The sequence below is a fragment of the Solea solea genome, chromosome 11 (genome assembly GCF_958295425.1).
Source record: "Solea solea chromosome 11, fSolSol10.1, whole genome shotgun sequence".
In the NCBI taxonomy this organism is placed as follows: domain Eukaryota; kingdom Metazoa; phylum Chordata; class Actinopteri; order Pleuronectiformes; family Soleidae; genus Solea; species Solea solea.
In genome coordinates, this window is record NC_081144.1 from 16,448,520 (window position 1) to 16,463,847 (window position 15,328).

The 15,328-nt window shown below is 39.7% G+C and overlaps 1 protein-coding gene across 29 annotated transcripts in view; it reads left to right on the forward strand.

The window, feature by feature from the left end:
* Nucleotides 1-15,328, forward strand: part of cacna1db (calcium channel, voltage-dependent, L type, alpha 1D subunit, b) — a 74,478-nt gene that overhangs the window by 30,778 nt on the left and 28,372 nt on the right. For 16 of the 29 annotated variants that reach the window (XM_058643069.1, XM_058643071.1, XM_058643075.1 and 13 more), the window contains exons 4-19: nucleotides 2,745-2,884; nucleotides 3,425-3,567; nucleotides 5,215-5,367; nucleotides 6,463-6,659; nucleotides 7,658-7,761; nucleotides 8,023-8,192; nucleotides 10,726-10,800; nucleotides 12,078-12,165; nucleotides 12,344-12,370; nucleotides 12,784-12,944; nucleotides 13,077-13,302; nucleotides 13,586-13,793; nucleotides 14,350-14,470; nucleotides 14,691-14,805; nucleotides 14,957-15,017; nucleotides 15,140-15,197. In XM_058643069.1, the coding sequence (XP_058499052.1) occupies nucleotides 2,745-2,884; nucleotides 3,425-3,567; nucleotides 5,215-5,367; nucleotides 6,463-6,659; nucleotides 7,658-7,761; nucleotides 8,023-8,192; nucleotides 10,726-10,800; nucleotides 12,078-12,165; nucleotides 12,344-12,370; nucleotides 12,784-12,944; nucleotides 13,077-13,302; nucleotides 13,586-13,793; nucleotides 14,350-14,470; nucleotides 14,691-14,805; nucleotides 14,957-15,017; nucleotides 15,140-15,197 (2,047 nt within the window). The remainder of the gene's footprint in view (nucleotides 1-2,744; nucleotides 2,885-3,424; nucleotides 3,568-5,214; nucleotides 5,368-6,462; nucleotides 6,660-7,657; nucleotides 7,762-8,022; nucleotides 8,193-10,725; nucleotides 10,801-12,077; nucleotides 12,166-12,343; nucleotides 12,371-12,783; nucleotides 12,945-13,076; nucleotides 13,303-13,585; nucleotides 13,794-14,349; nucleotides 14,471-14,690; nucleotides 14,806-14,956; nucleotides 15,018-15,139; nucleotides 15,198-15,328) is intronic. The other 13 variants (XM_058643074.1, XM_058643098.1, XM_058643097.1 and 10 more) reach the window with 3 other exon arrangements.

A 15,328-nucleotide genomic window follows, 5' to 3' on the forward strand; every position in this document is an offset into this window, starting at 1 on the left:
CTTGTTGAGTTATCGTCATAAGTGAAAATACCCCACGCGTAGCGGATATGTCAAGATGTGGCGTTTAGAATGACAGTTTCACCCGCCAAGTGTGAAATTTACCCGCATTTGGCGTGTGGTCGGGTGCTAATTTCATGCCCTGCTTGTGTAACACAGGCCAACACACTACTTTTTAAGTGTTTGTGTCATTGCTTACTCCCCCACTTGGGTGTTCGTAATTGAAAAAGTAAAAGATGGATTTAGTTTCATTTTTGGTGGCATGTAGGTTATGGCGCGAGGAGGAAATGATCAGATTTTGGTGGTGATCCGGATATTCTAAATAATTGTTTACATTTGAAAGCGGAGCAATTGTATTAATTGTGTGGGAAACCAGGTGGCCATGGCGTAGGTTTGGAGTCTCTGAGTGGTTTTTCTAGTTCATGCATGTATTTGTGTGTTATTTACCGTCACATGACCGCTCCATTTGTTGTCACCATTATCCTACGGTAATCTTTATTCTTTAGACACAGCCTTACTCCCGCATCACAACCTGAATGCGGCTGATTTAGACTCGCACTGAAAGATACACACACCAGGATAACACGCGTTGTCATCTGTTCAAGCAGAAGGGCGGACATTTCAGACCTATGTAAACAAGTAGGATGGAGCAAGAATGTTAAAATGGATAGAGGCAGGTGTGTTCATGCATGCTTCAAAGGCCCTTATCAGTGTGAAACAGCTCTGAGTCATGGCGCTTGTTGACCTTAACAGGTCATCACACAGCTACTGTAATGGCACACAGCTCAGCTTACACCTGTTAACAATTAGGAATACAAAGACATATATCCATTGCAGGAAAATCAATATTTACATGAGTGGAAGCATCTGGACTGTTCTGTGGCATCAATAGAGCATGGCAGTGATTCTCCATGTTTTGGGTCCATTTAATAAGAACTGAGCAGATTTTATATTAGTGCTGAACAATGTCTCAGTGGTAGGGAAATATAAATCAAGTTATGTAATTCATCCCTGTCTCCTTTTTCTTTTGACAAAATAATATATTTTTGTTTTGTGGTAAAACTATAGGCTCACACAACATTACCACAACACTATAGTAGATTTATTATAATTGATTTATTTGTTTGTGATGGATGGTCATAAAAAACTTTCAGTAGATAAATGTCATGACTGCCTTCAAACCTTTACTTTTACACCCAAGTGAAGTAAAAGTATGCAAAACGTCTTCCTGAAGAAAGGGGTGACTCAAATAAAAGGCGGTGGCTGCCTTAAAACAAAGCACATTAGAGAATTTAAAGAAGAGCGCCTTGAGCAACAGTTAATCTTAAAAAATTAACACACCATTTCCAGAGGCTTCTATGAAACTGTATGTCTGGCTGGCTTGCTGCCTTTCAAAAAGGTGGCTTGGGAATGTGTACTGCTGCAGGGCTCTCTGTCCGTGTGTGTAGGTGTGAAGTCTGAGTGAGCAGCGTTGTCTTCAGTGTCTCTCTGTGAGCATGACTGTGTCTGCACGCTGTCCATGTGTGCTTTGTGTGTTTATGTCCTTTAAATCAACACGAAAAGAGCTTTAGTTAATGGGCCTTAAAATCTGCCAACTCACTAACCTTTCACATTGAGGGAGCCAGAGAAAGATAGAGTGAGAGAGGCAGCGAGGTAGAGAGAGATTGTTTGTGTGTGGGAGAGACAGAGAGAATGGAGATATATATGAGAGTGAAAGGTTTTTTGTAAGAGAGAATGAAAGTGGAGGTGAGACCGTGAGATGATTGGTTTTCACAATAAAAAATGTATGTGTGTGTGTAAATGTCCAAATTGAAATACTTGTGTTCATCACATGGTTACTATGGAAACACGCTGTTGATGCAACAGGACATACAATATTACTGAACATGTTTCATTGTTTGGATTATGCACATTTTTTCGGTGTTTCCAGAGATCATCTGTCAAACGACACAGACAATAATGTGATTCCTTGAATTCTATTCTGAAGACTTAATATGTTTGTTTATTTCACCCTGACTACTCATTGTTCCCAGTCAGTCTTTTTTATTCCTTACGTGATATACTGAATTAACCTGTGTTTATGATCTTATCATCTGAATCCGTCACACCTCTCTCTTATCAGCCAGTGTTTCTTTGTGCTGCTGCTTGATTTTGTTTTTTTTAGCTCTGCAGCCTTCAAAGTGACAACCACCTTTTGAAGTTCTTGAATGCGGTTGAATGTTTCAAAAATAAAGAGCCATTTAACGTTTAGATTTAAGTGTTGTGTAAGAATTAGTGACATCTAATTGTGAGAATGCCGATTGTAATAAACAGAGGACTCCTCTGCTCATCTCTCCCACTTTACCAAGGACATCAGGTAAAAAGTGATGGCCTTCATATATAAGACTGGATGTAATTCCTCTTCATTTGTAAGTAAGCTGATGCTTGAAAAAAATACAAAATTCATGCTCTGGCTACTGTGTCTTTTTGTCTGCTGTAGAAACATGGCTGCCTCTGTATGCACTTGCCTTAAGTGCATCTAAAATACTTATTCTGAGGCTGTGAAAACCAAACTATTTGTGTATAAGTGATAATACAATTATATAGGCAATAAACCCCTCGGAATGTTACACACTGAACCTTTGATTGTCTGTATGTTGTTTCTTTAAAGCCATGCCCATTTAGCTAACTTTCTTTGGTAACATTTTAATTAAAAGTCATAAATAAACCTTCTTTTCCTTTTGTTTCTTGCTCTCTCCATTACACAGGAAACAGTAGAATATGCCTTCCTCATCATTTTCACTATAGAGACATTTCTGAAGATTATTGCCTACGGCCTGGTCATGCACCAAAACTCCTATGTCAGAAATGGTTGGAACCTGCTGGACTTTGTCATTGTCATTGTTGGGTGAGTTCGTATGTAGATAAATAAACACTGTATGACTATGAACAAACACACAGTAATAAAGATGTAAATAAATACCAAGACAAACAGTAATATCCCTTTAGCTCAATTATGCTTAAACCATACATACACATACTTGCTTACACAGCCGCTCACTTACGTAGACACACATCGAGTTGCAGACTCGACATCTAGTCAAGCGCGCACTCACATGCACACACACACAAGCCTTGTTTAGTAGGTTTATCAGTCGACTACCTGGCTCCTGTGGGACATAAATTGTGATGAGTTGTGCAAAGATAAAGGTAAATACAGTATGCACAGTCATAAAATACAAACATACTGTACTTATATCATGTATATAACTACACACACACACAGGAGCACGTACACAGAGACAAGTACAAAGCAGACATGAGGCTTTGCTCTTTGTGTTTTGATGGCATTTCTATCACTGCTCTCTTTTCTCAGTTTTTGTTTTTTCTCCCTTCTACCTCCCACTCCTTTCCTCCATCTCACCCCAATCCACTGTTTCTTCTCCAGGTTGTTCAGTGTTGTTCTGGAGATGATAACCAAAGATGCTGACTCTGGTGGACAGTCTGGAGGCAAACCTGGGGGGTTTGACGTCAAGGCCCTACGAGCCTTCCGTGTCCTACGACCCCTTCGCCTTGTTTCTGGAGTTCCCAGTGAGTAAAGCGTGCAGCTGTTTTTCACCAACACTCGAGCCAAATTACATTTCCATATTTCATTTGTTCCTTGTATTTTCAGCTATTCTGGAAGTTATGCTGATTCATCCAACTCTGATATTTATTTTTACTGTATATATTAAAACCAGTTACAGTATAAGTTGTAATGCTTGAAATCAATTAGAAAATTAGAAAATTGTTTATTTCCACCACAGTGAGCCTTATTTCAGTGGCAAAAGTAAACTAGTTCAGGTGGATGGCCTGAAGAGTTGCCCTCAGCTAACATACGCTTGCATATTTATCCACTATATTAACTCCGTTGCTGCAGACAGTGACAATGTGAACAAGGTGTGTTAGTATTTAAACAGCAAAAGGTCATTCACATTTTGTTACAGGAGGTGGACACAATCTGATCCATTTAAAGGCAGACACAGAGCCAAGAGAGAATCTTAGTGTCCCATAAAAGCAAGCCTGGGTTTTAGTTTCAAAATCAGCTGATATACAAACTGCAGGATGCTCCTGCATTACAGGAACAGTGTTTTCCTGTAGCCACGCTGCTGCTGTTGCTGCTGCTGCTGCCTCCATGTTTTGCCACTGGAAAGAACTGTTTACTGCGGCTTCCGCTTCTGCTCCACAAGTTCCACTCGTAATCACTTCTCCAGTAGTGCCTCCAGGAATAAGGTGGTTAGATAATGAAGATATAACTTCATAATGTAGTCATTATCAATGGTTCCAAGCCAAAAGGTCTCCTTTATCATTGGGTGGGTCGTTTCTTTCTCTCATGTAATGCACAACCACAAGCATCTATGGTGTACCTCACTGTTCCAATCACTCCCTTTATTATCCAGGAGAGACTGCTTCTGTTTCCCTTCACATCTGGCTGTACCTAAAGTTGACCTGTGTGTGTGTGTGCACGTGTGTGCGTGCGTGTGTGTGTGAGTTGCCATAGCAATGACTCATTCACTGGTTTTAAGAAGGGAATGGACTTCTGAGAAAGATGAAATTGTTCAGTTCTGTTGTGGTTTAAAATGGATCCTTGTTTGCTGCACATTTTAACAGTGATATCTCAGCTTTTACGCTCACGTCATGGTTAGCTGGCATGCGTGTGTATTCAGTTGTGAGGATTGCAGAGATAAGGATAATGCTATTATGACAACTGATTGCCCTCATCATTTGTGTTTCTGTGACCGTGTATGTTTGATTTGTGTGTGTGTGTGTGTGTGTGTGTGTGTGTGTGTGTATGTAATTGATTATTACAGGCATGAGCATTCTGCATGGTTTGTATGTTCTCCCTGCGTGTGTTTTCTCTGGGTTCTCCAGTTTCCTCCCACAGTCCAAAAACATGCAATATGATGATTAGGTAAATTGACCATAGGTGTGAGTGGGAGAGTGAATGGTTGTTTTTCTGTCTGTGTCCCTGTAATGGACTAACGATCTATCCAGGTTGTACCCCACCTTTCGCCCTATGTCAGCTGAGATTGACACAGCGCCCCCTGGTAGAAGATGAGTGAGTGAGAGAGTGAGAGTGAGGGATTATAACAGACATCAGTTTTAATGGCTTGTTTTAACGTGACGGTGAATGTTCATCAATCGTTTGTGACAAAGAGAAACATTGTACCCTCATCAATACACTGTGTGTGTTTGCAGGTTTACAGGTGGTTTTAAACTCCATTATTAAAGCCATGGTTCCCCTGCTTCACATCGCTCTGCTTGTCCTCTTCGTCATCATCATCTACGCCATTATTGGCCTGGAACTCTTCATTGGCAAAATGCATGCCACCTGCTATGTGAAACAAACAGGTAATTATACTGCACTGAGTTATGCATTATTTGGTTTGGACCCACAGCAAACATACAGCAGATATGTGCTACATCACAGCTTAGGATAAATGCAGGATTAAATCCCTGAGAATGAATGGACACATGTATGTGAATGGTGACAAGCTGCTGAAAACAGCACAGACCAACAGATGGTGGATTAAACTCAGTGATTAAATGACTAATATCTGGCTATTATGTAAACATGCTTGACCTTTACCCCAGCATTGCTTCTAACATCACAAGGAAAGTCAAAGGACAGTCATGTTATAAAATTTTAATTGACTGAGAACAGTGTAGTGGCTTAAGTAACAGAGATAGGTGGACTCTACAGGAGTATGGCAGCAGTGTGCTGTTGTGTACTTTACTTCAATCTAATCTCTTCTCCTCGTTCTTGCTGTGACCTGTTTTGATTCTCTTCATCTATGCAGATGTCAGGAGAGACAATGTAGAACTAAGTCGTGATGTCAAGACCAAGTGAAATGAAAGCTCACTTTCTGTATCAGCAGAAGTCAACGTGTGAGAAAAGAGAAGCAACATGGTTATTAAGAATTGTACACAGTATAACAAAATAATAGCTTCTCAAGGCTAAACCTTGGTATGGTATGACTGGCAAAATGCAATCATGAAGGTTTTGAGGTTAGATTTAAGAATTGAGAGGTGTTTTTCTATTTGAATGGATGTTACAAAGCACACAGACACACACAGCCTCAGACAAAGACCTAAACTGGCAGATGGAGTCTCTGAAGACAGTAGGGGCAAGGTGTTAATTGTAGTGTGCAGTCAGAACATAATATTAATACAAATATTCAGGGTGAACATTTTTAAAAGACTTTGCATGTGATGCAGAACCATATTGACTACACAGCTCTCTACAGCAGAATTAACAATTTTCAAACTATGAGATGTGCTGTGAGTGAAGAATGTGTGCTGAAATTAGTCAAGACGTCATAATCAAAGCAGGTTGTGTGCTTGTGGAGACAAACGACCAGAGCAGAGCAGTAGATTAAAAACATTTTTTAGATTCCATTATGCAGCTATTTGAATAAAACATTCATTTGTCCCTGTGCCTCTCAGGTGCCCTTGCAGAAGAAGAGCCCAAACCATGTGCTGTATCAGGACACGGTCGCCATTGTCTGCTCAATGGTACAGTCTGCAGAGAGGGATGGCAAGGTCCCAACAATGGCATCACCAACTTTGACAATTTTCTGTTTGCCATGCTCACTGTGTTCCAGTGCATCACCATGGAGGGCTGGACTGATGTTCTCTACTGGGTAATCTGCCAGTCTGCATCAAAATTGCACTGATCCAGCCCAGATCCGGCACCACATTTTTAGAATGTTAATCTACAGCATGTACATTCTGTTTCTCTCTTTTTAAATTAAAAAATAATTAAAATTAAGCCAAGTGTGAACCATTGCCCTCACTTCAAAACCCTCAGTGGCTCATTTTCAAAAAACAGATGATTTTTATGGACCAAAAGCAAACCTCATCTCTGAAAAAGTGAATGTATCTCCTTCCTTTTCTTTTGCATTTGTCCTTGTCCCCCCCACACACACACACACGCTACTTTTCTAAGGCATGTGTTACCATGGCAATTCAGTGATCATTGTGTTGTTAAAGTGGTGAAAGAAGAAGTCTTGAAAACCTAAAAGAAGGAAGAGTGGTAGATAAACAGGGACACATAAATAAACAAACAAAGAGAACGTTCCTGGATAAATGAGATGGCTGCAGGCTGTGTGGCAGTGAACTGTGCTGTGACTGTAAGAGGAGTGTACAGGGAGTATATGGATTTAAAAAAATAAAAAATAAATAATAAATGTAAATGTAGAAAATAACTCCTTGTGTCTCATTAACAAAGAGATCTATTCAAAATCACTCACTCTCTGCAGTATGGTTATTTGCCACATTACTTACAGTGATCTCTTCATGTAGTACTTCATCTCTCTCATTTATATCTCAAATGCTGCCCTCCAGTGGCCACAGTGGACAATGGCCAATCCTAACCCCTCTTGAGATTGACTTTGAGCGAATTTTATATGTATATATATATATCTGTAGATATGTAAGGTAATCAGTGATTCAGTACATATGTTCCAACATGTGTAAACAGGTGCATAGACATAGTGATGAGATTTGTTGTACGAAAAAAGAAATAATTGCATGCATCTGTGACATATTCATTTAAAATGAAAAATTGTTACATCACAAGAAATACAGTATATTGTGCATAAACCATAATGAGGTTTTGGCTGCTTGTGTTTCCATGTAGATGAATGATGCGATGGGCTTTGAGCTGCCTTGGGTTTACTTTGTCAGTCTGGTCATTTTCGGATCCTTCTTTGTCCTCAACTTGGTCCTGGGTGTGTTGAGCGGGTAAGTTTGAGTGCCTCCTTTTTTTTTGGTGTTGTGCATTATTTATACCCGATAACACCAGTTTTTTTTTTAAACAGTCAGAATATTGTCTAACATGACTGTTTTTAATTTTACTTTTTCATTAGAAGTGATAATGGCATTGTAGTAATTAACATCTGGGGATGGATATTTTGTTTGCTGGCGGCTTGTTCTGTTCTGACCCTGTACACTGTAACAGTATGTGACCCAGTCTTGACTGTCACTGTGCTCTACCATGACCAGAGAGTTCTCCAAAGAGCGAGAAAAGGCCAAGGCTCGGGGAGATTTTCAAAAGCTACGTGAGAAGCAACAGTTGGAGGAAGACCTGAAGGGCTACCTGGACTGGATCACCCAGGCTGAGGACATTGACCCCGAGAATGAGGAGGAAGGAGACGAGGAGGGCAAGCGTAACCGTAAGTCTCCTGGATTTAATATATTTTGGGCTTTGTATCTTTGTCTAAAAGAGGAAAATGAAGAATACAATCCAAACTGAGAGTTGCCAAGCCCTAACCTTTTCTTTTGCCCCATCAATAGTAAAAGCTTTGCCTGTCCTGTGCTGTTTTTTTTTTTAAACCCATAATAAATAAGAACTAAGTTGTATACTGACTGAATGATTGCATTCTGTCATGCAAGAAGTTTATATCCATATAGTACAAACATTCACATCTGATATCTTTAACATATAGGGACAGTGTCGTGATAAAGACACATACAGTAAAATATTGTCTTGTACAGGTTGGTACCACTGGTCGTTTTTATTTTAAGTTGAACCCAAGTGTGACATTTATTGAAAAATCAGTTTTAAATAACATAATGAAACCTTTCTGTGAAAATTTTCACAGAAATAGACAAAACATATTTAACACACATTACAGATCATACAGATCATATTCCCTTTTTTTCCATCGGACTGCTTCTTCTGCATGTGTTTGATGTTTTCAGTCTTAGTTTCAGCTGATACATACTTGACAAGGGACAGGAAGAACAATAGTACCATTCTTTACTTATATCTCAGTCTTTCTAATGTGTTGTTTGAAAATACAGTTGTTATCTCACAAATAGATGGTCACTGTGTGTACATGCATGTCTGTGTGTGTGCGTGGGCATGCATGTGTGTTCTTGTATTTGTTGCTTTGTGAAGAACACAAATCCTATAAACCATACAGAGTGAGGACATTTTGGCTGGTCCTCATAAGGGCTTTTTCAGGGTTAAGATCTGGTTTAAGGTTAGAGTTAGAATTGAGTTTAGGTTTGAGTTAAGGTAAGAGCGATGCTAGGGAATGCATTATGTCCTCACTACGAATGCTGCACGTGTGTGTGTGTGTGTGTGTGTACTGGCATAAACACGACTCTGTCAGGACCATTAGTCCTCATGGAGACCATAAACTGGTCTCCATGAGGACTTCTAATTTCTGAGGAACTGGTTAAGTTTGAATTATTGTAGTACAGGTTAAGGTTAGAGTTAGGCATTAACTGGTTATGGTTAAGGTTAGGGAAGGTTGTCCAAATTAATGGAAGTCAATGTATAGTCATTAAAAGAGTAGCTGCACGAACCTGTGTGTGTATGTGTATGTGTATGTGTGTGTGTGTGTGTAAAGTGCATCTTTTCATCTGAGTGCAACAGTATCCACTCTTACAGTACCTGTAGCTATAAAAGCCTCCAATGTAAGTAAAAGCCTCCTGTCTGTTGTGTCACATGGCATGAGGAGCTCACTATAATGTCTTTATACAGTACCCTATAGCACAAGTACAATGCTTAATCAGTGGAGTTCTTAGCAAAAGAAATAGATTTGCATATACAGTTTCAAAAATGTAAATCAAACTATGAAACGGATTTAATTTTCAGAATCTATACAATAATGTTTATATCCAGGATAAGAAACATGGATGTCAATCATTTGAAAACCCTCTACTCCTTTTACTGCGTGTGAATTTGTCAGTGATGTTTGATGGGAGTCTTACGTCTCCTTAAAATACAGCGCCTCAGTGTGGTCAGTCAGTATGTATTGTACCTCAGTTTGTCGCTTCCAGTAGTTGCCCTGCGTTTGACTTGTGCTTTTGCTTGTTGTAAACAACACACCCAGGACACCACACTAACCTTCTTTCCTTGATTCCTGCAGTGTCTGTTTGCCTTGTATAAAAGTCTGTAGACTTCTGCTAACATTGTCCCCCCCCCCCCCATCTTGTTTGCTTGTATCTTCTCTTGTCACCAACAGTTGTTCTCTTCTCTGCCAGTAAAGTTACTCTGTCCAGAAACCAGAAACCCAAAATCAATATTGACTGAGCAACACAGACATTTTTACAGGACATCCTATACACAGTGTGTTAATGGCACTGTTTAAAATCTACGTCAGTCACATTCATGGAAGTTTCTTGCTGCATTTTTTTTTTAAAACATAAAATCTTCTGACATAAAAACAATACTGCTGTATCTGATGTAATCTATTATACAGTATATGGGCCTGGTAGACATACTGTAAATCTGTTATCTAATACGCCATCGGGTAATATCAAACTTCTCATGTGTCTGGTGTAAAATGTCAGTTCTCATGTAAGCATGTAAATATCTTATGTACAAATTCCGTTTTTCTTAACCAACTGACTTTGTTTTGAATGTAAACATTACTGTGAATTCTATAAAGGTAATGTTTTAATGTCTCGAGGCTTATTTAACATGTCTTTCTCCTGTTACGTGACGTGCTTGAAACAACAATTTTACTCAAGCAAGACAAGCAAGCAGTCACTTACAGAAAGATCCCACGACTGTGCGTGTTGCACACGTGTTAGATAACTCTGCTGGACATGGTAGCTGTGTCACTAGTTCATAGTGCAGCTGTCTCTTGTTGTACATTCCTCCTTTCTCTCTTTTTCTCTTGTTATACTGTGTATTGACTCACTGCTTCCTCTGCTGTCTGGCTGTGTGAACTGCATGTTGGTAACACCAAGGGGTCACGCTGGCTGACCTCACTGAGAAGAAGAAAGGAGTGTTTGGCTGGTTCACTCAGTCCACAGAGACACAGGGTAAATGTGTGTGAGGGTGCTTGAGGGACTGGGTGTGTTTCCTTGCACATGTTGAGGACAGTTCATCTTTGTCTTGGATGGTGTCTCTGCATGTGCTTTGCTGATGCTTTTTGTTTGTGCTCTTGGACTTGCACATCCTTGCCATCCAACTCATAAGAAAAGTCATCTCATGATGTTGCATTGTTCTCACTCAGCCACTAGTGGAGGGAATCAACACTTTTATCCTGATTAAATGCGAAATGATTAGATGCGTGACGTCGTCAGAGTGCTGTCCACTGATTGGTCAGAGTGCTGTCACAGAAAGAAGCACAAGAATCAAGCCGAACAATGCCGAATTGTAGATCAGTTGAAAAGACTTAACAATCCTGAAAATGTCGCTTCATCTCCAAGATTTAGCAAGGAAATGTATAAAGTCTCATCATTTAACAAAGGAGGCTGGTGTATTTAGCGACAGCACTGCTTAAAGCCTGCGATCGAGAGCGGCAAGCCGCATCACAACCCCTGCTGCTGTGTTCAGTGACTGTGTCAGACGATTCTTTACTCATGATCATTGAAAACATTTGTTTCATTTGTCATTAATATAGACAATATTTAATGCATGCATAGTATATGTGATCTCCAGTATTCTGTATGCTGCAGTCCTGACTCTATGTAAGTAATTTGTGTTGCACCACACCCTCTGGATCAAACAGTTTGTTCAGCTATTTCAACCAGACATTCAGTTCTGAGAGGATTTGACAACCACTGGATAATTGTTACAAGTGAAGTATTTCATCTGGGTGACAGTATTTATAGTTTTAGGACAATTTGTCTCATATTAAATAACAATAATTGACTCAGGTGTGACAGCCTGTGCTCACTCTGACCTGTATTCAGGAACCTTGTGATGTTCACAAAACAGTTTCTATCTTTGAAAACAAAAATATTTTGTAATTATGAAAAAGGCTAATGTCAAACTTTGAGAAGAAGTTTCACTGTAAAAACATTTTCGATCTGACATTACATTTTCAGTTTTGTTTTTCTTCCTTGTGGTTTGGCTTGTTTTATGTCATTGGAGGTTAAATCAATCTAAATATTTAATTTGAACAGTTTCATCACCCCAGAACCAAGCCAAACCATAAATGCATGTGTGTCCGTAGAAAAATCAGTCATCATGCAACTTAATGCTGAATGTTTGTCTTATATTTCTTTGCATGTGTGTGTGTGTGTGTGTGTGTGTGTGTGTGTGTGTGTGTGTGTGTGTGTGTGTGTGTGTGTGTGTGTGTGTGTTACCATAGCGAGCATGCCCACTAGTGAGACAGAGTCGGTGAACACAGAGAATCAAAATGGAGAGGAAGACAAATCAACGTGCTGTGGACCGCTATGGTGAGTGTGATGCATTACACTTTCAGATATTTGATTGTATACTGAGGCAGAGGTTCACTGAGCTCTTCCAGATAATCCACAATCAAGACACAATGTTTGTTTGTCCAAATTTAAATTACACCCAAAGTGCACATTTTGCTCTTCATTAAAAGGTGATTCATGTTTTTATTCTCCTCAGTCAAAAAATTTCTAAGTCAAAGTGCAGGTTAGTACGTTGGTATTAAACTACCCGTTGTTTGTGTTCTTCATGCATGGCTGATTTTTGCCTCATACGTGACTCACTCAGATCCATTGTCAGTCCACTGTTTGTCATGTTTAAATAATGACAAAATGACTGTCTTCATTCCTCATCTCACCACATTGTGTTTTTCTCTTTGCACTTCAAATCGACCTTCAGTGCTTTTTCCAATCCATGTCATTCTATGTCACCATGTTAAACGGCATAATGTGAAAAATATAATAAATTAAAACAGAATAATTCATTCCAATATCTACTATGTATTTATTACTTTTACAAACATTATTTATTTTCTAAATTTGTATTGTTATAAACATGGCTGTGTATCCCGACTGTATATCTTGACAATTTATCATGAAATTGAACTCTTTTTCTCTCAGTCGTCATTGGCGGCGATGGAACCGGTTTTGCCGCAGAAAGTGTCGCGCCGCTGTGAAATCAGTGACGTTTTATTGGCTGGTCATCATCTTGGTGTTCCTCAACACTCTAACCATCGCCTCTGAACATTACAACCAGCCAGACTGGCTGACCGAAGTTCAGGGTGTGTATTTCGGTTCTGTTGTGTTTTGTGTGGTTGTAAAACGTGTTCTTAATTAGGTTTCCATGAGTTTGTTCACCTATGAGATGTTGGATGATACTATAAAGACCTTTTCTCTCCTCTCCTCTCCTCCAGATGTTGCCAACAAAGTTCTCCTGGCACTGTTCACTATGGAGATGCTGGTGAAGATGTACAGTTTGGGGCTGCAGGCCTACTTTGTGTCCTTGTTTAACCGCTTTGACTGTTTTGTTGTGTGTGGAGGCATCATAGAGACCATCCTGGTGGAGCTGGCCATCATGTCTCCTTTGGGCATCTCTGTTTTCCGATGTGTTCGCCTCCTTAGAATCTTTAAAGTTACACGGTGAGCAAAACAAAATGATGTATTCCGAACGTCCTGGCTGACTTTTAGGAAATTAAGATTAGCTATCGCAACCAGTGGCTTAAGGCTTGGGGCAATTAGAGCCCTATATGGCATGTACAGAACCAGATGACCTAACTTCCAAGCTGTCACTCCTGGTGCAGGATATAGTGAAATTTTATGTTTTAATGTTATGGTATGCTCTGCCTGCCACTGATATAATTTCCACATTTGTTCCCCATATGTTTGTTCCTTTGTTAAGTTGTAAAATTATTTTCCTCTTCAGTCATTGGGCATCTCTCAGTAACCTGGTGGCCTCACTGCTCAACTCCATGAAGTCTATCGCCTCCCTGCTGCTGCTGCTCTTCCTCTTCATCATTATTTTCTCCCTGCTCGGCATGCAGCTCTTTGGGGGCAAATTCAACTTTGATGAGACTGTGACCAAGAGGAGCACGTTTGATAATTTCCCCCAGGCTCTGCTCACTGTGTTTCAGGTTGGTGTTTAGTTTTATTTGGGATGTATGACATCCAGTCATAACAGGAGGCTCGAACTAACAGTCAGAGAGCCGCAGTGTTCTCTGTTTCACGCATGTGCAGCAGCTGTAGGGGAGGTATAATTTAAAGGTCCAGGGTGTCAAATTCAGGAGAGATTATTTTTCGTTTGACAGAAATGTAAAAATGCATACAATAAGCTGATTGTATCAATTATTATATTGATTTTAGAAGCTGTGTGGCCACATAAGTTCTCTAACACACTTGGAAGGGTTGGGTGAGGTGACGGATATCCAGCTACAACATGCTGCAAAACTGTACACACTGCTCCTTTAAATTGGATGTGTGTGGTAATATTAACTGCCAGAGAAATGTAACAAATAAAATTCTTCTTCTTCTGGAAATCTTAAGTAGTGCAATCGAAATGAATACTTTAGAAAAATATATAATTATTATTTGATTTAACTTTTTGTTTCTACTCTAACGTGTGCTCTAAAAATCATGGCAAATATTATATTCTCTCTTTGGAGATAATATTGTGATGTCATCTATTGCCAGATCTTGACAGGAGAAGACTGGAATACAGTGATGTATGATGGTATCATGGCGTATGGTGGGCCGGCCTCCTCCGGAATGGTGGTCTGCATTTACTTCATCATCCTCTTCATCTGTGGAAACTGTATCCTGCGGACCACAATCACACAGACTCCAAAACACTGTCTTACACAAAAAACAATTACAAACAAAATCCACATCTTCTCTCTTACACGTAGGAAAACTGTGTTTTGCCATTGAAACTGTCGACGTTCTACCAAATCCACAAAGTCCTGGTGTCTTTTTAAATGATTAGGTCTTGTCATGTTCGTCAGTGTTGTTCAGTCCCTGAGTCACATGATCAGACATTCTGCTAAATGTCTTCTTGGCCATCGCCGTTGACAACCTGGCAGACGCAGAGAGCCTCAACACAGCACAGAAGGAGGAGGAGGAGGCCAAGAAGAGGAAGAACAGCGCCAAGTACGGCCGAGGACACCTTTATATTTCACATTATAATTTGTGTTCACGCTTGCAGTTTAATCGGTTTTGTGCACATTTGTCACTTGCACTTGCATTTGGCAGAGAAATTGTCCTTCTGCCTTGTTAGGTGCTTCCTCTTTGTCTTAAACAGGGAAGTTAGTTTGGATAAGAAGAGAGCTGAAATAACAGAAGCCAGTGATGGAGACTCCAAGGTAAAAAAAATAAATAATTAAGAGCTCTGATTCTCTTCATAAATCAATTCTTTGTAAAGTTCACAATTTTGTTTTCATATCAGCAACATTTTCAAAATTCTAAACCTAATCACTATGTGTAGATGCCGGCAGGTGTCACTTCAGAAGAAGACGAGTTGTATCCTTCCATCGATTCTCCAGGTAAAAGAGATGAGGTGTCTTAAGAAAGTTTTAATTATCTTTTCAGAGCTAAACTGTTCTTTTTAAGCAGATAAAAGTGGCAACACTGAATTAGGGCTCTGTGATATGGCCAAAAACATTATCACCAGACA